The sequence below is a fragment of the Cupressus sempervirens genome, chromosome 1 (assembly GCF_028749045.1).
Source record: "Cupressus sempervirens isolate cs-2001-9-10 chromosome 1, ASM2874904v1, whole genome shotgun sequence".
NCBI classification, from domain to species: domain Eukaryota; kingdom Viridiplantae; phylum Streptophyta; class Pinopsida; order Cupressales; family Cupressaceae; genus Cupressus; species Cupressus sempervirens.
Window position 1 is genome coordinate 370,400,437 of NC_143118.1, and position 23,090 is coordinate 370,423,526.

The 23,090-nt window shown below is 32.8% G+C and overlaps 1 protein-coding gene across 1 annotated transcript; it reads right to left on the minus strand.

Moving 5' to 3' along the window:
- Positions 1-18,053: 18,053 nt before the first annotated feature.
- LOC149577783 (G-type lectin S-receptor-like serine/threonine-protein kinase SD2-5) lies at positions 18,054-22,322 on the minus strand. Its single transcript, XM_089825838.1, has 2 exons — positions 20,994-22,322; positions 18,054-20,287 (listed from the first exon to the last, which is right to left on the minus strand). Exons 1-2 carry the CDS (start codon positions 22,138-22,140, stop codon positions 18,741-18,743), a joined length of 2,694 nt encoding a protein of 897 aa, XP_089681964.1. The 5' UTR covers positions 22,141-22,322; the 3' UTR covers positions 18,054-18,740.
- Positions 22,323-23,090: the final 768 nt, after the last annotated feature.

Genomic DNA, 23,090 nt, shown 5'->3' on the forward strand with positions numbered 1-23,090 from the left:
TTTATTTAATTTAATGATAATTATTTAGGAGTTTTATTTTAATAATAAACTCTAAATAATGTTATTAATTAAGTTAATAAATATATTATTAAAAAACGTCTCGTGAATTTATTAAATAAAAGAATGAAACTTAAAGATAAAGTTATGGTTCTAATTTAGGCGTAATTATATTTATTTTATTTTATAATAATTATTTAGGAGTTTTATTTTAAATAATAAAATCTAAATATTATTATTAGTTGAATTAATAAATATATTATTAAAACGTCTCATGAATTTGTTAAATAAAAGAATTCATTTAAAGATAAAGTTATAGTCTAATTTTGGGTGTGATAATATTTATTTAATTTAATAATAATATATTTAGGAGTTCATTTTTAAATAAATACTAAAAATTATTATTACTTAAGTTAATAAATATTATATTAAAAATGTCTCGAATATTAATTAAAGAGAGAAAGGAATTATTTAATTAAGATATTTTATAATTAAGCATCTAAAAGTTGGTGCATGAAAAGGTAAAAGGTAATAAAGTAATAAACAATAACTGATCAACGAGTTCCCTCTCGTGATTGCACAATCAAAGCCCCAAATTTAGGGGAGAACTCTTTATCAGAGATCTAGAGTTCATTTCTTCATTAACCGGGTTTTGGAGAAAATTTTTGGGAAAAGGAGGTTTTTAGAAAGAAAGGGAAATTCTTGCATGCTTTGTGTGTTGTCGAATTAGCATAAGATTTGGGTAGAATTTTGTGGTTAATTTGCGCAGTAGATTTCCATTCTTCAATTTTCTAGTCTTCTTTGTCTCTGGTTATATATGTTTTCATAACTTTTAAATTGTTTGAAAGCCTTGTGATTGAAATTTATTATTTTATATTCTTGATTATATCTATGAACGAATTAATGAAATTGAAACCCTTGTCGTATATTTTAATTGATCTTCATTCTAAGATTATCTGTATATGAGTATGGTGAATTTAGAAACCCTCGTTTGATTAATTTGATAATTCATAGTTTGAATCAATTAAGAAATCTATTCTTTCAACATTGGGTTTGGAAAGTTTCCATTTTTGGAAAGTTCCCATTTTTAGTAAGTTTCCATTTTTGGAAAGCTTTCATTTTTTAGTAAGTTTCCATTTTTTTGGAAAGTTTCCATTTTTAGTAAGTTTTCATTTTTTGAAAGTTTATATTTTTAGTAAGTTTCTACTTTTTGTAAGTTGCCATTTTTAGAAAGTTTCTATTTTAGCAAGTTTCCATTTTGAGTAACTTTTCACTTTTGGAAAGTTTCCATTTTTATTAAGTTTCCATTTTTGAATAGTTTCTATTTTTACCATGTTTCTATTTTGGAAAAGTTTCTATTTTCAACAGGTTTTTATTTCAAGAAAGTTCCTAGTTTTAGTAGGTTTCCATTTCGGGAAAGTCTATTTTTAGCAAGTTTCCTTTTTGAGAAAGTTTTTTCCAAAGTTCAATAAATTTAAAATTATTATGGTAATAATTGATAATTATAATTATTAATTTTAATAAGTATTGTTAAAAAATTTAATTTAATTATTTAAAAATTTGATTTATTACTTTATTATTTAAATATAATTCTAAAGTAAATTGAAAATCAAAGAAATTATTTGGGAGAATTAATGGTTATCTTTAGTAAACTTGGGTTGTGCTTGATGATTCAATTTTATATGAAAATGATTTATATTGCTAGGGAAATTTTCTTATTCCAAAACCTTAGTAATTAAAATGCTTTAAAAAGACAAAAATTGTGATGTGTATATTCACTAAACTCTTATGTTTTGATAATGAATTGAACTATGAAATGATGTTTAAACAACTTTATATGATTTGTTGAATCGTATGGAATTCTAGTGAACTCAAAAACCTTAGTAAATCTGGTAACTAGAGAAATAGAAATTGAAACCTTGATTGAGATTGAAAACATTATGAGCTGTAATATTTGGAAATGAAAATGAAAACTTGAAAACCTATAGTGAACATTAAACTTATGTATTTTCAAAACCTTATGAATTATGAAAATGACATTTGTATGTACTCTTTATGACATGTGGTTTACTAATGTTGGGTTTTGGGGTTGACTTAGCTTTGACCAATACAAAATGTTTACCAGAGGCTCGGGAGTTCTATTTTGTGATGTCATGGTGATGTTTTGATCATGATCATTTATACTTAACCATGGTAATGTGTCTTGTATGCTCTATGAGGTGTTTTGATCTATTGATTGTTATTGCTTTCCAATGTTCTTGTGTGAAACCGAGATGAATGGTGTGACCTATCTAATATAACATTTGAGTCTTTGATCAGTTTTGTTTGGATTGGTTTTCAATCACTTGTATAGGACTGAGGCGTTTGTATGATTTGTTCTTGGTGATGTCATGTTATGACATGGATTGGTTTATGTGTACTTGATTTTCGATCAGTCTTATTAGGATGATCATATTGGTGGAATCCGTGATTATGATCAGTGATTTTTAATACCTGTAAGTTGCTTATTTAAGAATTGATGTATGGTATGTGGTCTTTTGTTCTCTTTTGATTTTACTGAGCTTAGGGTAGGTTATTTGTATGTCGTGTTGGGAAGTGGCTTGCAATGGAGGCTGGAGCCCTACAGAGGCTACTTGGGTAACCCATTATAGGTTATGTTAATAAGTGATAAAATTTCATTAAATAGGTTTAAAATGAATTAACAAGATATCAATACTACAAAAATTTGCTAGGGGGCCGGAGAATTAAAAGACTAGCTGGGTAACCTTAGAGTTGACTCGTTAGTATGCCTTGTCTATACAAAAGAATATTGATGCCGCATAGAGACACTAGGGGCTGGAGTCCAAAGAGATTGCTAAGGTAACCTTAGAGTTGGCTCATGTGATGATACTTGCCCACATGCATAATAGATTCCCTATATGTAATTGTTGCCTCTGGGATTAGTTAACACTTGTGTCTCAACACCCTTTGAGATAGTTTTCTTTCAGGTGATTCCTTGAACCTAGATGTTGGTTTTTGACTTTTGACTTTGTTATCCATTTGGGACTTGATTTTATCTCCTCATTGCGGTGGGAGTGGACCTTTTTTGGTTCCATGAGGTTAGGTGGTAAAACTTTTTCTTATACCATTGAGATCTGAATGTTAGATGTCATTGTTGGATGTGTTTGTGCAGATGTTCCTTTCTATCTACTCATGTATTTCTATGATGGATGGTTATACCTAGTGTATTGTATTTGATTTCATAGATCTTACAAGATGATGCAATCTATATCATGATGTATATTATTTTAGCCTTTCATACCCTGTGACTTGTATAGTGGATGATTGTGCATTCAGGTTATGCCAAGTGGCATTTAGTATAATTGTATATTATTTAAATGGATTCATATTGGTATATTATTATTTGATGTGGATTTATTATATATTGATTTAGTGTTAATTAAAATTAAATGTGATTCATCGTCATGGGACCCTTAAGAGTTGTAACTTGTTTATGTGTTGTTGATGTATGAGTGTATGTTAATTGCTTCCACTATTCCATAATTGTTGTTGTATCTTTATCTTTAAAAATGAATGTTTGACAAATTTGGTTAATTTCTTATGGGGTCACATGGCGGGGTGTTACATACAAATAAAGCTTTTAAGTGCTAAATAGATCCATATGCATAAAACTTTAACATGCATGCATCCATTAGATCATACAATACCTAAACTTAGTAGGTTACTATCCTAGGTCAAAATAACTTTGCAGAAATGTAAACATGAAATACCATAAGAACATTCATACAATTTGACACAAAGATTTTATGTGAAAACCCAATTTGGAAAAAACCACCAGTAACATGCTACTAATTCTCACTCTTTTGAAGTGATGCCCTTTGAAAGACCAACCCTGTTAAATGTTACAATACACATTGTTAAATGTGACTTGTTTAAAGGATTTCAATCACCCTGTTAGGAGTGAGCCTTGTTTGAGGACTTAAGTTCATTCCATTAGAATGTCACCTAATTAAAGGATTTACAAATGACTATTAGGTCAACCTTAATCTAAAAGATTTTATTCATACTGGTACAGTTATTAGAAAGTAATAGTGGGACTTGATCTGATAAAAACTTACAACTCACTTGTAGATTACAGATCTCTGTTTCAGTCCTTTATTCCATTTGGCATTCATACTCTTCAGCTCTGATAGCTTGTTCACCTTTCAAGCATTCATCCCCTTAAGCCTTCTTACTTTATATGCCAACTGTAGTCTCTTCTATTCGGCCACTAGATGAAGCAATACCCTAGACTCCTTATTTCCCTTAGGTTCTCACATATGACAACCTTTAATTCTAACTAACTATCTCTATAAATAGAGAATTTGGATCTTTTGTTTCTTAATCACAATCATCCAATTTAGGGTTAGGTAAGATTCAATGAGTCTACCCACTTTTTCATTTGGTTCCTCTAGAAACTTCCTCTACAATCTTTCTTGAATTCACCTCAAAATAGTTTACCCTGAATTTTGTGCCACCAACTCATCATAGTTAACTTCCACATGCTTCACATAATTCAAGAAATCAAATTAGTTGGCTTAGATTCATCAAATCTTCAATTTAACACTGTTTGCTATCACTCGACATCTATATGATTATGTCACTTGGCCAACACTAGTTCACTTGGAAAACACTAAAGTTTACTGATGCTCGACATCAACTAAACTTTACTTGACATATGCTAGCATTCACTTGGCTTGCACTATTTGTCTTCTTTGGTCGACACCTATTGATTTTCACTCGGCTTCTAATAATTTCTACTTGGCTTGCATTGACTACTTGACAAGGCTTGGTAGACACTTCTTACTTGATCTTCTTTTAGTCTTTGTTTAATTAATCTTTCATTTCAAACTTTAAGTTGATAATAATGCACTATAGTATCAATGTCTTTCTTGGTCTTAGTGCTCCTTTTATACACCAAATAACTCAACCTTTCTCTAGGTGCCTGTATTATCTCCTCTTTTCAAATCCTCTTCATCAATCAACCACATGATAGCATTCAAACCGAAAAGGAATTTTCTAACCATTAGGTTGCAAGGTTAACATCATTGAAAAAATAATGATTGTTCCATTACAGGTTATTCACTTCAAAACAATCTCTTTTCAACAATCTCCCTATTTGGCATTGATGACAAACCAATACCAACAACAATACCAAAAAGAAAATAATATCTATGAAATTTTCTCCCTCTATCAATATATGTCCTTCCTCTGTATAGGGTAATGTGAGCTTTGTCAATCTCCTTTAATGTATCTCTCTTATATCTCTGTCGGTAGGTTAGTTTTATTTTTCTCTATCTCTCTCTTTGTTATATCTCCCTCTTTAGAGTATCTCTCCCTCTTTGACAACAATGTCAAAGACTTGTCATCTCTTCATATAGATATAATCAATTAAAATTCTCCCTCTGTCACCTTGCATGTGATTGAGAATCTTCTAATTCAGCTCCTTGATTACTTTAGGTAGCTCCTAAAGTAAGATCCACTGCATCAAGTTGTGAGATACAACATTCAACTCAGTTGATGCAAGGCACTACTCATGCTTCTTAAATAGCTTTGGATAGGGGTATCACCCCTATTTTACCTCTAAGATATTCATGTGCATCCTTAGGTAAATCTTTTGTGAAAATATATCAGCTATCTATTCATTTGTATTCACATATTCCATACTTACTTCTTTGTCTTGAACCGACTCTCTCAAGTAATGATACTTGATTGCAATGTGTTTTGTCTTTGTGTGCATCACAGGGTTCTTTGATATGTTTATAACACTTGCATTATCACAATAAAGTACCAAAAGTTCAATAATTTCCTCCTTCATGCCTTTAGGTAGTTGTTTGATCCATACCATATTTATACAATTTATTGCAGTAGCCATATATTTAGCTTCAGCAGTAGATTGAGATATACAATTTTGTTTCTTATTGATCCAAGTGACCAATCTCTTTCCTAAGAAAAAATGCTCCACCACTTGTACTCTTTCTATCATCAATGTTTCCATCCCAATCAACATCTATATAGGTTGTTAACTCAAATTTGTCATTTTTCTTGTAGTATAGACCATAGTCTTTTGTTCCTTTCAGATATCTCATAATTCTCTTAAGAACCATCAAATGGTTCTCCTTAGGATTTATAGAAAATCTTGCAACAATCCAACAACTAATGCAATGTATGGTGTGCTATGTACTACATATTGCAACTTTCCAATCATAGACCTATACAATGTTTGATTCACTTTAGCAAAATCACTAATCTTTGAAAGTTTGTGTCATGTCACCATAGGAGTGCTAACTAGTTTTGAATTTCCCAAATCAAAAGTTTTCAATATTTCCTTCACATACTTAGACTGAGTGATGTATTTACAATACTTCATCTGATATACTTGCAAAACATCAAATAACTTGATCTCTCCAAACATAGACATCTCAAATTCTTTCTTCATTTCATTTACAAATGACTTACATAATGTATTTTGACCTCCAAATATGATATCATCAACAAAAATTTCAGCTAGTAAAATGTGTTTACCTCCTTCTATCTTCAAATACAAATTGTTGTTATCATCAGTCTTTTCAAAACCAATCTTTGCAAGATAATTGTGAAGTCTTTCGTACCATTCTCTTGGGGCTTTCTTTAAACCATATAAAGCTTTGTGTAGTCTACAAACCATGTTCTTGTTGTTTGGATAAAAAAATCCTTCAAGTTGTTCTATGTAAACCTCTTCTTCTAGTATGCCATTCAGAAATGCCAACTTCACATCCATCTGATAAAATTTGAAACCTTTGTATGCAGAGTAAGCAAGCAAAGTTCTTACTCCTTCTAATCTTGCAACTGGGGCAAATATTTCTACATAGTCAATTCCTTCTTTTTGTGCATACCCCTTGCAAACTAATCTTGCCTTATTCCTTGTAACTTCACCATTCTCATCTAAATTTTTTTTGTACACCCACTTGGTTCCAATTACATTCTTGTTCTCTAGTCTGGGTACTAGAGTCCATGTCTTGTTCTTTTCAATCTGATCAATCTCTTCTTTCATGAATTTACTCCAGTCTTCATTATTTAAGGAATCTTTCACTTTTTTAGGCTCATGCATGATCAACAAACATATATCACTTCTCAACCTATTTCTTCTTATTGCTCTAGCTTCTTTATTTCCAATAATTTGTTCAGCAGGGTGATGTCTTCTAACATACTTTGAGAATCTTGGTTATGCTCTTCTTTCTTCAATGGATCTATCAACTTCAGAATCACTATGTACTTATCTATTAGCTAGATCAACATTCCTTTCATGTACACTTATCTTAAAATCAGAATGTACCTCAACTTCTATCTGCAACTTGACTCCTAAATGTAACTTGATTCCTAAATGCAACTCGACATTCATTGTATGTGACTCAATAGTCACAGATACTTGTTAATTTACAACTTGGTTTACACTGCCTTCATCAATAGGCATACCTTCATAAAAGTATATAAGGGATTTATACTCTTTAGGTTCCTTCATAGGTTCAACTTCATGTACCTCTGTGTATTCATCAAACTTCACATTTTCACTTTCCAAAACTTTGTTAGTGTTAGTATTCAAACACGTATAAGCTTTACCTCTTGTGGAATATCCAAGGAATATATCTTCTTCACTTTTAGCATCAATTTTACCCTTCCTATTGTCTTTAACCATGTAACACTTTCTTCCAAATACTTTAAAATATTTTACATTGGGTGAGTATCCATACCATATTTCAAAAGGTGTTGAATGAGTACCTTTCTTGACTTGTACATGGCTCAAGGTATAGATAGTTGTACTTACAACTTCTCTCTAGTATTTCAAAGCAACATTCTTCTCCATCATGAGTATTGTAGCACAGTCCATTGTAGATCTGTTCCTCCTTTCAATAATCCCATTTTGTGGAGGAGTCCTAGGTGCAAAAGCTTCTCTCTTGATTCCTTTATCATTATAGAATATCTCAAACTCATTTGATGTAAATTCTTCACCTCTATTAGATCTTAGATATTTTAAGCTTTTGCCAGTGTCCTTTTCAACTCTTGCTAAGTACCACTTAAACATTTGGAAAGCATCATATTTTTATTTCAGAAACATAATTGTCATCATCCTAGAATAATCATCAACAAAAAGGATAATGTACTTGTCACTTTTGTAGCTTTGCACATCAATTGGTCCACACAAATCAATATGAACTAATTCCATAATTTCTTTAGAGGAGTGAGTCTTAGTTTTAAAACTAAATTTTTTCATCTTACCTAACAAATATTGTTTGCAAATCATATTGTCAGCTTTCTTCAGTTTAGGAAAACCTATGACTCTTTTCATGTTACTAATACTGACTAATTTATCAAAGTTAACATGACATAACCTCTTGTTCCATAGCCACACATCATCAAATTCTACAATAAGACAAGTAGCATCATTCATGTCAAGATAAAATAAATTACCTCTAATCTGATCACCTATTCCAATTAGTTTCCCATTAGTGTCATAGATCTTTGCTTTCTTTTTCTCAAACTCAACTCTACAACCTAAACTATTTAGTTGTGACACACTCAACAAGTTATAGTTAGGTCCTTCTATTGTCACACATGATCTTTTCTATCAATTTGGTTGATCCTTTACCTTTTATCAGATAGGGTGATCATTACCAAACCTTGCACTATTTTCATTGTAATAATCAAGGTTAATGAGCTTACTTTCATCTCCATTCATGTGATGTGAACACCCACTGTCAATGATCCATCTGTCACTCTTGTTCACATGAGATACCAGTGCAGTTACCTCATTAGAATCAAAATCATACTTAATTGCAACATACACCACTTCATTATCATGGTCATTAGATTCATCTTTTGTTTCCTCCTTAGAAATGTAGCAAGACTTCTTTTCTTTGTCTTTATAATCTTTGATGTCCACATCTCTTTTACTTCTATATTTGTCTCCACTTCTATTCTTCTTCTTCTCTGGACATCTAGCATCAATATGACCAACCTCATTAGAATTAAAGCACATGATAGGTAACTTACCTTTGAATTTCTCTTTGCCTCTGTGAAATCTCCTTGCCAACAATGCTTCAAGTTGTTCTACATCCTCCTCATATGTATCACTAGATCACTAGAAACATATTTGACATTTTTCTTTTTCTCTTTAGGTTCCTTTAATGACAATTTAAAGCTTTGAAAGTAGATTCAACATTTTTAGTTTTGAAATGATCAAAATTAGAGAGTTCAAAGGTAGTGAATCTGCCCATTAGTCTTTCAAGGCATAAATTAGTACTAGGTATACACCTTAGTTCTTGTATGGTAGAAACTCCAATAGCATAGATAGGGAGTAGTGTTCTCAGTACATTGTTGATTATAGTCTCATTATCAATAATACCATTAGCTCCTCTAATAACATTCACTACATATTTAATTCTTGTGCAATATTGGACAATGTTTTCACCTTCTTGTATTCTCATGTCATCGAACTTCCCTCTTATACTTTTAGATTTGGCTCTCAAAACATTTGTATCTCATCCATAAATTTTTTGTATATCATACCACATCTTCTTTGTAGTGTCACAATCTTTGATGTCATCAAACTCTGAGTAACTTAGGGCAGAGTCAATCTCCAATATTGCCTAGTTGTGTTCTTTCTTCTTTCTCAGATCATCAATAGTTAGGGCTCTAGAAGAATCAACATGCTTAGTGGTGATGGTAGATTGTGCATGGTCTCCAAGACCTCCTAGGTGTAGCTTCATCAGACTTTGTCATGTTGGAGAGTTTTCCTTGTTCAGTTTGGGCACCTCCTTTTTATACATCTTGATCTTTAACTCTTAGTACCTTCAAACTATTTCCTCTCAAGCACTGGTGCTCTAATACCAATTGTTGGAATTCTTTCTAAAGAATAATTGAGAGGTGGATGAATCAGTTATCCAAGGTCTAGATGTACAAATAAAACATTTTAGTGCTAAACAGATAAATATCCATAAAACCTTAACGTCCATGCATCCATTAGATCATACAATACCTAAACTTAGTAGGTTACTGTCCTAGGTCAAAATAACTTTGCAGAAATGTAAAAATGAAATACCATAAGAACATTCACACAATTTGACACAAGTATTTTATGTGGAAACCCAATTTGGGAAAAACACCAGTAACATGCTACTAATTCCCACTCTTCTGAAGTGATACCCTATGAAAGGTCAACCTTGTTAAAGGCTATAATACACACTATTAAATGTGACCTAGTTAAAGGATTTCAATCACTCTGTTAGGAGTGAGCCTTGTTAGAAGACTTTATACCATTTCATTAGAATGTCACCCGGTTAAAGGACTTACAACTTGCTGTTAGGTCAACCTCAATCCAAAGGATTTTATCTATATTGGTAAAATTATTAGAAAGTAATAGTAGGACTTGATCTGATAAAAACTTACAACTCACTTGTAGATTATAGATATCTATTTCAGCCCTTCATTCTACTTAGCAGTCATACCCTTCATCTCTAATAGCTTGTTCACCCTTCAAGCATTCATCCCCTTAAGCCTTCTTGCTTTGTATGCCAATTGCAGTTTCTTTGTTCAACCACTAGATGAAGCAATACCCTAGACTCCTTGTTTTCCTTAAGTTCTCACACATGACAACCTTTGTTTCTAACCAAGTATCTCTATAAATAGAGAATTTAGATGTTTTGTTGCTTAACCAAAATCATCCAATTTAGGGTTAAGTAGGATTCAATGAATCTACTCACTTTTCCATTTGGTTCCTCTAAAATCTTCCTCTGCAATATTCCTTGAATTTGCCTCAAAATAGTTTACCTCAAATTTTGTGCCACTAGCTCATCATAGTTATCTTCCACACAGTTCACATAATTCAAGAAATCAAATTAGTTGGCTCAGATTCGTCAAATCTTTGGTTTAACACTATTTGTTGTCACTCGACATCTATACTATTCTGTCACTCAACCAACACTAGTTCACTTGACAAACACTAAAGTTTACTGATGCTCAACATTAACTAAACTTTACTCGGCATATATTAACATTCACTTGACTTGCACTATTTGTCTTCTTTGCTCAACATTTATTGATTTTCACTCGACTTCTACTAATTTCTACTCAGCTTGAATTGACTACTTGGCAAGGCTTGGGAGACACTTTTCTTACTTGATCTTCTTCTAGTCTTTGCTTAAGTAATCTTTCATTTTAGACTTTAATTAGACAACAATACACTATAGTATGAATGTCTTACTTGGTCTTAGTGCTCCTTTTATACTCTAAATAACTCAACCTTTTTCTAGGTGCTATTGTTACATCCTCTTCATCAATCAACCACATGATAACATTTAGACCAAAAAATAATTGTCTCACTAGCAAGTAGAAGGTTTGACATCATTGACAAATTAATGATTATTCCATTACAAGTTCTTCACTTCAAAATAATCTCTTTTCAACAGTGAAAAAATTAGGGGAGATCTAAAGAACCTTGATGTGAAAATTAAGGGTTTAAGATGTTGTCTAAATGAAGGAAAGACAATTTATGGAATATGTGTTGGAGCACACACACTGATTAGGGATGTGGCAGATGAATTGAATAGTAAGCTCAGAGAGCTTGAAACAATAATGGAAGAAGTTCAAGATCCCTTAGCCAAGATAACAGAACTTGAAAATAGAACAAGCAAAATAAATGATGACAACAAGCTTTTAGAGCTACAAAAGGAGATGAAGCTGAAAATATTATCATTCATAAGGGAACACCTTGCACTAAAAATTAATTTAGTACAAAGACAAATGGAAGAATGCCTGACAGTAAGGGAATCTTATGATAAATTTTCTTACACAAAGTTAGATACAATGGAGATAGCATTGTATGCTTTATGTGTAGTCTTAAGTGTAGCAGATGAGGTGAATGACAAATGGGACATGGAGTTCACCATGTTAAAATAGAACTTTGGCGACCACATTGTACAAATCTCCAGCCAACAACAACCATGAAGGTAAAATAGTAAATTTTGACTTGTACTATATGTTTTTGACACCTTTGTCATTGATGTCAAAGGGGGAGAGATAAGGAAAATCGTATATAAGAATATATGTGTAAATGAGAATTAAGGTATATGTTAGGGGGAGTAATGTAACAACCAACACTATAATCAAAGAGGGAGTTATAATCTAAGTAGGAGATAAAAGGAAATATGGTAAAAATGTAATGATCCACAAGTTTTAAATTTAAATCATTTTTTATAAGGCCAATTTTATAAAGTTTTGTTGCTATAAGTTTTTGGGACTTAGCTAATTTCCCCATATGTTGCCATCAATATCAAAGGGGAAGATTGTTGGCAATTTGGCTAAGGTAGATGTTGAAATGTTATCATTTATGACAACATAACCTCAGTATGAAGAAGATAGATCTTGAAGATCAAGTTATGGCATTCATACTTAGAAAATTGTCTAAGTATCAGTTAGTTTATCTAGCATAACCGATACAATTTTGATATGTGCAATTGTTAGAGACATTATTGACACATGAAAAACTAGGTACGAAAAGGACAGAGTGTCAGGATGATGCATGCAAGTGCGCAAGTTAGTACAAACAATACAAAATAAGTTATGGATTAAATACTAGTCACAACGGAGAACATGCAGGATAGAGGATGACATAACAAAGATAATTATGGACTAAGGAATTATTTTGTTTACAAAATAATTACTTAATTAATTCGGGATGACATCCTAGATGTTAACCCTAAGTCAACAATTTATAATAATATATTTTGTAAAGCGTGTGAAATCTTGAAGGCCAATTGGACAATATTCTGTAAATTGTAAAGGTATATAATAAGATTGCATTATGGGAAGTTAAGTGTGCTTCTAAGGAAGACTATATAAACTATATGTGACATGAATTCTAATGTATGATCAAAGGAATGCAAATTTTGTGAAGCGCAACAAGAGCTATATTAGTTATTGAAGATATCAACAAGAAAAGGGGTTTTTGCATCTATCTTTTTGTATCAAGGAACTACATTGTATATTGCATGTTTGGGAAGTGGAATCTTCTTACATGCATTTTGTATTTGTATATAACAACTCCTAATAAGTTGAGGCTTCTAACAAGGCCTAAGTCCTCTAACAAGGACCAAGACACTATACGAATGTAATAGACTCCTAACAAGGTCAATATCTTTAACTAGATAGTTTTGATTAATCGATCATTTTGTGGGTACCATCCCCATCATGGTTTTCCCTTGGCTAGGGTTTCCCTAGTTAACAAAATATGATGTTATGAGTTCTCTTATTGCATGGTTATGTTTATTGTTTAGCATAATTAGTTTACTTTCATATGCAAGTTATAAGGTAATTAATAATATCCAATTTTGGTTACAGTTTGTAGAATACCGATTCACTCCCCCCCTCTCAGTATTCCCTATTTCTAACAAATACATGCTGAAAATGAGGCAAGTGGATGGGTATATAAAGGGATCAGAATATGCTTTGTCCCTTTCAACCAATTGGGTACCAAAATTAGCACCTTAGATCAACCTCAAAATAGGGCCTGATAAGGAGACCCAAAAATGGGGTCCAAGAATGGTCAAAAATTGTCCTTGATTTAGTAGGGTTGAATTTGAACCTGCTAACTAGGTCTAGAAATCTCTAGGAATCCCTTAGGGTTCCAAAACAAGTCTTGGTTATTGCAAATTAGGTATAGATTCAAGAAAACCTAGCTTCGGTGCGGAAAAGAGATTCCAAGTGATATGAAAGAGGAAAAGGAGGACCTAAGTGGGTATGTCCTATCTTGAGCTTTTCGTCATGAAAGACGAATATCAAAGAGGATCTATTAGGTCCTACCACATTTTGTGTATGAGAAATTAAGAGAGATGAGAAGAAAAATGAAAATAAATGATGAAATTGCATTAAATAGGTGTTAAACCATCATTAACTTAAGGTGTTTCCAATTTAAGATGATATAGGTTTATTGGACGAACTTCATTATATCAATTGTGCTGATGTATTCATTATGAGACAATGCATCAATTATTCCATTAGGGATACATGCATTGTACTTATAAGTAAATCTAAATAATAAAACTTTCATGAACGTGATTCAATGTTAAGGAACCCTTAAGAAATGAAAATTGTTATTGTATTGTTTTATTTGAGAGTAATGTGTATTGTTTATTTTATTCCCACATTGTTGTCTTGATGTTTCATTGACTTGTAAGAAGAATTTTTTTATAGTAAACTTAGTGTTATATTAGGTTAATTTGTCTTGAGTTCCCTAGCGTGACATTACATGATATGACACAGTTAAGATAGTAAAGTATTTTATGTTAGTTATCGTATTCTTCTTTAACAATAATTATGGTGATATTAATTTACAAAAAAAAAATCCAAGATATTAAAAAGAGCTCCAATGCATTACCTCTTTTAGCTGCCAAAGGAGTGAGGATCACCATATTTATTGTCATAGCAACTCACGGCTTTCAAATCCTAATGAAAATCCTTATCAAGCTACTAGTATTACGAACATAAAAGATATAAAGTTCTTAAAAAGTGTTGACTATTTTCCAATTTAGAGGCTTTTGGTTTTTTAATTGTAAATGAATATCATCCATTGCTACAAATACCCTAAACCCCTAGGTAGAATGTTAAACAAATTTAGACCGAAAATACCCAAAATATATGCAACCCCATAATTGGCAAACACAAAAGAGTTGATCAAATTTATACCATTTTTCCTTGTTTGTGCCTAAAGAGGACATCAATAAATTTATATTCAAAACAACTCTTGCTCAATACTACAAAGTCAAAACTAGTTGAATTAGTATTTTGACTTGATATGACAAATGGGAGATGTCTAGGGTGGGAGAGAAATGCATATAGAAAAACAAAAGCCAATTTTTTAAAAAAGCATACAATTTTTTTACCCCTTTTGACAGATCACCCATTTCTAGGTTTTTATTTCAAATGAGACATTTTAATTTATTTGACTACAAATTTAGTTTTCAAGATGAAAATTTCCCTAAACCCATTCTCCTTTGGGTTAGACACGACTTTCATTTCAGATCATATGATCATCTAGGATAAACTTGCAAACAAACTCACATACAGACACAAAATACTTTTAGAAAAAATGCAAGAAACTAAGAAAGAAAACTCACAAAGAAAAATACATAGTACTAGGAAAAAATATATGGATTTTTTTAAATGAAGCATATTGCAAACAAAAATTGAGCACATAAACTTGAAAGATGTGTGTGTGAAGTGTTTCTTTTCCATAATAAGAACCAAATGCAAGAGGAGACTTTCAAAAACAATCATGACATTCTTTGATATCTGTAAAAAATATTTAACAATAATTAAAATCTTCAATTTTTTTTTCTAATTTTTCAAATAAAAATTTATTTTCTCCCTTTCTTTTTTCAATCATAATATAAAGAATTTTAAAGAATTGCCAATTTTTAAAATTCAAAAACATGTAGAAAAGTTTAAATTATATGACAGAGCAATTATATTGACAAATACCTTGTTCTTATAGATAAACTATAATATAATAATAATTATTAAAATGTACCTAATGATTGGATAAATAAGAACTAATAATGTTTATCCATCTACAGTTTAAAAATTGTATATGGTCAAATCCAATAGAATATACGCGGACTCTCCATTTCTTTTATGATGTCTTTGGTCAAATGTAAAAACGGGAGAAAGATGAACGGGTTTCCATGTGCAACAGCAGGACAAACTGTACGTATCTTTTATCGACATTTGTGTTGTCCAAAATATGACACGTGGTGTGTTAAATGTTACAGAAGAACAAATAAACAATAGTTAAGAATCTTCCGCGGCGTCGGCGACAAATGGCAAGTACCCGTGATTCACACGCAGCGAATTCATACCGTAAAAGATGCGGAGAAATTAACAACAAAAAGGTTTAAAAAATAAAAGATCTGTTGAAATGTTAGGTTTTATGTATTATATTAAGGCGCTTTAATGATTTGTATTTAAAGTATATAATGAATGTTAGTTTAAATCATTGGCGATAATTCAGGCGACAGAAGGGTTTCTTTAATAGTAATTTGCATATATTTATTATTTATATAGTAGTTATTAGTGACATAATTGATAGTGGTTGTTTACTATTTATAAATATGATTTACTAAATAAAGGTCTTATTTATATATTTGGATTGCCACATTTAATATTGTTATTTAGTCGATAGGTTAGGTTATTTGGTTCCCGAAATTAAATTTTTGACGAAACTTTGCGTGTTGGTCAAGAAAGTTGTCAGTTTTGTCGAAAAATTGAAAATCATTTCTGCTAATTATTTACCGACTAATTTTTATCTCCCTCCATTTTAACTCTTCTATTTATTAGTTGTGGTCTCCACATTAGCTCATATTGTGATCTATTCATTTAACTTTTGATTTTTTAAAATTGATTTAGACTTTAGTGTTTAAATTATTTTACTTTATTTTTTATATTAGTTTAATTTTTTCTTTAAATATTATTTTTTAGTTTCTATAATTTATTTAGTCAATATAATATTTGTTAAACATATTATAACTTTTATTTCTCTTATTAATTTTTCATAATAGATTTTTTATGGGTTTTCTAAATGATTTTTTTTTCATATTTGATAAATTTAATTTAAATAAATAATATTTATTAATCTATTTAAAAGATTTTATTAAATATTATATTATTTAGATTAAAAATTATTAATAATCTAATTTGTTCACATAAGATTATACTTTAAATATCCACTTTTAACTATTATTTTTCTTTTCTTATTTATTTAAAAAATAATTAATTACGATCTTCACATTAGATTATGTTGTGATCTCTATTTATTAAACTTCTAATTTTTAAAATTGATTTAGGTCTTAATTTTTAAATTACTTTAAATTTTTTTTTATATTAGTTTAGTTTTTTCTTTAAATATTGTTCTTTAGTTTCTATAATTTATTTAGTCAATAGAATATTTGTTAGATGTCGCTATTTTTCATATATATATATATATATAAATTTCTCTTATTAATTTTTTATAATAAATGTTTTGATGGATTTTTTTTTAAATGATTTTTTTTTCATATTTGATAAATTAAATTAAATTGTAAAATCTTGATATTATTGAACACGTTTCTTAAGCAATACTCAAATTTCTTAAATATTATAAATTTTATATCTATGTTTTAATCTTCAACATTTTTATTTTTGCATTTTCATTATAAAAAACTTATATTTACATTATTTAATGTTCATTACATTTTTCTTTTAAATATCATCTCCTATTGGTGCACTCGTTGCATGTACAAAACCATGGACTGCTAGTATAAAACATTTCAACGTATTGATAAGTAGGAGATAATTTCCACAGCAAGTCAATTTGTGATATTGGTATCATGATTTAACTTTGTAATTTTTGAGTCAAACTCATTGACCCATATGTCATGAGTAGTGATTCAACATGAATCTATCTCTCATAAGAATAAATGGAACACTTAGCACTCATTGGATCTAGGTGATGCTCACAAAGGTGAAGCACTGAGACTTCCGGGGAGGTCACCCATCCTAGTACTACTCCAGCTTGAGCACACTTAACTATAGAGTTTCCTCACTCTGCTTGCAACTCCATTTGCAAAACCTTCACCAAGTGTTGTGATTTATGAACCATTCATTAGAAAGCCCCTTAAGCTCATTAGTTGATAAGTAGGAGATAATTTCCACAACAAGTCAAATTGTGATATTGCTATTAGGATTTAACTATGTAGTTTTTTAGTCAAACTCATTGACTCATTTCAACATAATTAATTTAAAAAATAAATAATCCAAGAAATTATATTAGAAAAGCTTTATAATTATGTCAATATACCTTTATAAAAGATGTTATCCACATACACCATTCCAACCCTCCAAATTTCCTTTTTACTAGATTTAGGCCTAAATTGATCCATAGCTGATAAAGTCAAACATATGGAAGCAAACTACAACACTGAGAGAACAATGGCGGTACAATGAAAATCTACGTATAAGAGCATTTCACATTCTCACATAGATGAATGTAACAAGTACTAAATTTAACCATAAGCAATATTTAGATCAAGCAGCATAAGACTCCATAGCAGGAAAACTATTCAGGGTGCCTAACTACAGATGGGCAAAATTTGAGCTTCAGACAGTCCACAGTTTTGGACCAGAGAAAAATTCTGTCTATGCTAATCTCTGCTCAACAGCTTCTACCTCAATGGTGGCATTCTACTTCCACCTGCTACTCTATTACAACAACGAATAACATATCATTATCTTGGACCCGTCACCACATAATCCTATGTAGGACATAATGAGAATGGAATCATATTCCCTCACATCTCCAAGGAACAAGTTCTCACTTCCTTCCACGAGGGCAATTGAGTGAAACATCTGTATAAACACAAGACCATTTTCTATTCTCACAGAACAAAGTGACAGCTAACCATAAAAAAGGAGGTTTAAGCATAAACAATATTTAATATGAACAACATGAGATGTTCAGGGCAGAAACTATCTGAATGGCTTAAACATCACACACTGAAACTTGATTCCAGGGTCCAAAAGGCACGGCGATTTCTTCCTAAACAAATGTCCATTGCTCTGTAGCTTCCACCCCAAAGGTGGCATCCAACTTCACATCTTCAACTGCTTTGATCATATATAAAAGTGTGTAGACCTTGTTATCTTGGACCAGAAAGCTCTGTAGTAGACACTGTCGGAATGCTATCATACACTCTTGTATTTCCAAGCAATGATTCATCCTCACTTCTCCCCATAGGCTCATACCCATATGCTTCCAAGAACTCAGGACCCTTCTGCACCAGCCACAAAGGTGCATCAGGGACATCCCATTCCCCTTCCAACATCTTCAATGCACTACTCATCCATGGCCTCTTCTCAGGATTGTCCTGAATGCACCAGAATGCTACTTTAGTCAACCTCACAACACCCTCACTATCAACATTCTTCTCAAGCCTTTTGTCCACCAGTTCCATGTACCTGCCCTCCAGGGCCCTCAGCATTGCCCATGCAGGGAAATAACAGAGGCGTGGATCAGAAGCAAAAGGGTCAAAATTCCTTCTCCCAGAGACCAATTCTAGCAGCACCATCCCAAAGCTGTAGACATCACATTTCTTGGTGGCAATGGAATACCTTAACCATTCAGGAGCAAGGTAACCAGGAGTCCCTCTTACTGCTGTTATAATCTGGGTCATGTCATCATCAAGGAACTTAGACATGCCAAAATCAGAGACTTTGGGCATGAAATTCTTGTCCAGGAGAATGTTTTGAGGCTTTATGTCCAAGTGCATGATGGGCTCCCTGCATTGCTCATGTAGATAGGTCAGGCCTCGAGCGGTTCCTATGGCAACATTGTACCGTTGTTCCCATGTTAAAAAGACATTGGGGTTCTCTTCTGATCTTGAACTCCCTGGCCTGGGTGGGAACAGACACTTATCCAGAGACCCATTTTCTAAAAGCTCATAAACCAATAGCCTATGCTTACGGTCCGCACAAAATCCTCTGAGTCTTACCAGATTCAAATGGCTTATGCTGCCAATTGTTGCAACTTCAGCTCTGAATTCCTTATATCCTTGTCTCAGCCCATCTAATTTTTTCACTGCCACCTTGCTGGTATCCCTAAGAACGCCTTCATAGACTGACCCAAATCCTCCTGTTCCAAGAATTCTGCTGAAGTTATCAGTGGCCTCCATCAGCTCATGATGTGTGAATCTTGGGGGAAGGCCTGGCAGGGTTTTCAAAAATGCTTCCTCTTCCATTTCTTCAGGGTCGATCTCCTCCTCACACATGTCGTCTTCAATGACTTTGCTCTTTCGCATGGATTGAATGGTTACAATGATGATCAGGCACAAGAAGAGAGCTACTGCCGCTGAGCCTATTGTTATCCCTGCTATGATGCCAACGTTCGAAGAAGTGGAGGCTGAAGTCTGGTTTGGTGGCATGTTATTCTGGACCTTGATATAGCCCTTGTATGTCTGGTTTGACATAGCTTTCAAGGAATTCAATGGGCTGGTGACAAGGTAACATGAAGCAGAGCTATTGTGGAAGAAGGCTGCCGTGCAAGAACAGTTGGATGAGCACATTATTTTACAATCATCAATAGCAGAGACATTCCTCAGAGGCTGTGAAAACTCATTTAGGTAGTAATCTGCTTCCTCAATAGGCAAAAAATGATGACCCACAGAAGTTGAGTTGCAATCTGGTTCACCTGTAGCAAGAGAAGTATTAGTACTGTGGATTTCCATACGATCCTTAGGATAATTAAGGTGCTGTAAGTTCATGATAAGCTTGTAGTAACTATCATAAAAGTTTTCTGGATTCAATTGTGGGTTTATTTTTAGCATCAATATTTTGGATCACACTGCGTGATCCATCATCAGGATGAAAGTGAGCAATAGATGTAAGCTTGTAGGAATTGATAAACATGGAATGTATATTTATTTTAGGAAAATGTTAAATATGTCAGCTCTTCTCCTCTGGGAAGATGCTCCTATAGTTTGAGACTTCAGTTGCTGTGGCTTAGGTTCAAATGGCATCCCGTTATGCTCTAGATGAAGCTTAGCAGTTGAACAAGTTTGCCCTGTTTGAAGCTGGTATTTGCAGGTATGAAAGTTAAGGTGTGGCATTGTCCTTGCCATTGAGATTCAATCCTCGTTGGGTGCTATTATTGAACGTTTAGATAAAGAAGAGGTCCCTGTTTTAATCTCACCAGATTTATCCCGGCCCTAAAATTTATTATATCCGTGTGGTATGAATTTGCCCTACACCGAATTGAGATGAGAGAATCCAGTAATTAGGTTTGAACTCTAAGCCTCACCAACTTAAACTTAAAAATCATCATATGGTGCACAAATTTGGATGTTCATAACTTCTACTATTAACCGAAACAAAAAGAAAAAGCGAATCTGACTGACCTGATCGGCTGTGGCACCCTTGGGTAATATCCAGATTCTGAATTTGATCAAAGTTATCAGGAGTTCCAGAGCCCGGACAGCTGCACTGGCCATTCGTACAGATTCCAGAAGGTCCACAAACTTTTGGAAGAACACATTTATCAGATCGATCTAACCCAAAGTCCGGAATCCACACTGAGAAATTGTTGACCGTGTCAGGCAATGCCATTAGAGGTACCCTGTATGCTCTGAGGTTACCATCAATGTCCAGCCTCAAGAACCTGTACTGGGTGTCATTAATGGCGGGTGCCAGATTCAAAGGAATGGTTCCATTTGAACAAGATGTAGAAGAATTAGCAATAGTCCCATTGAATGAAATTTCTAGTTCTATCCCCGTATACAAAGCCTCGGCATTCTGAGATGACGATGTGTAGAAACATGGCCTTAGAATGCCTTCATAGTTCAATCCAGGCAGCCCGAGAGACCAATAAGGCTCATAGAACTTGCTTTTGTAGTAAAGGACAATCCCTCCAGGCTCCATAACCAGTTTATAGGACCCTTGATTGGTACTTGTTGTAGAGTAATTGGATACCAATGTATATCCTTTCTTTAGCCTCTGCCCGGGTAAGAGAGTGTGTGTGGGATAGTCCCAACTCTGCCACAGAAGCTTAGAACTAGAAAACCTTGAAGAATTTCTAGTACCATAAATCTGCAAATTACCTGAGTTATGCAATGCAATGGCCTTGTTTAGGGTTTTACCAGTACTGATATTCCAGGCCATTGTTCCATCTGTATCTTCCAATACCATATCCCCGTTGCTCCTTAGACTCAACGTTGCCCCTTCTCCAACAATCCTCTGCCTATTTGCAGTCCAAATCTCGGTTCCGAGATCTGAGGATGTTGTATTCACAACCAAAACAATGGAGAGAATAAATTTACCAGAAGAACTAAGATTGATGAATCCAAACCTAAATCTCTTATCCTCACTCATAATGGGATTCCCCTTGCCATCTGTGGCTACACTGAATGCCCCTTGCTCTGTAGTAAGGGTTGAATGGCTAGAGTTATTGATAACAGTCCAATTGGGAGGCAAGGGGAAAAATCTTGCTTCCAACACATTGATCAAACACACAAAAACCAAACTGCACAGAATTCTGAGAAACCCCATGACCCACAACTTTACAAGCAATCATGAATTTCTCTACTATCTTTTTCTTCGAGTTCAGTTTTCAATTTTGCTTTACTGCGTGTCATACCATATATACGAGGAGTCCTGAATGCTTCCATGAATTTAGTCATATATGAAACTCCGAGGAAAGTGGTTTTGAATTGCAGACGAGACGAACCCATCACCATCCTGTACAGTACTTCAACAATTCTATAATAAAATGGAAAAAAATTAATAGAACAGTTGTATACGCGGAATTATGTGCAACTGTTCAAATTTGATTTGGAAATACAAATCCGGGGACCCAGAGAGCAGATTTTCGCGTATGTAAAAAGAAAGTTCCAAGTCTGAACAGAGATCCAACTCTGACAAACAAATTCAAATGTCACAGAAAGCAACTCGACCGATGATTCAAAAGTTAGTTGTAATTGTCTTCAATCAAACAAAAAGTTAAATTGTAATTGTCATAAACTGATATAAATTATTGTTCTACATGCAGCGAAAGTTTAATCGTTTAGTTTTTAATCTTTATCAGGAAAGTGATATAAAGAATCGTTTTGGAGGGAAGAAAGTCTTCAGAAGTAAGCGGGGTTGTCCACCATACCTACCCAGCGACAGGTATTTTTGCGAACTCCAACTTGGTATCGAATGTAAATAGCTTTTTAAAGATCTTTTGCAATTTAGTCTATTATGAGTGGAGCACACGTGCATCCTTTTCATATTGGAATGGAAAATTTGCGCTGAGTCAATTGGCGTGTTAAAGTAAAGGCGCCTTCTAGTTAGATTAATATGAATGTTTTACCACACTCCACACTTTGCAATGGTATGAAAAAAACAAACAATTAAGCTACAATTACAGAAATGCGACTTCTACAATCTATTGAAATTATTAGTAAGATTTTGGATTAGATTGTGTTTAATTTTTTTATTATCGAAGTTTCAAAATACAT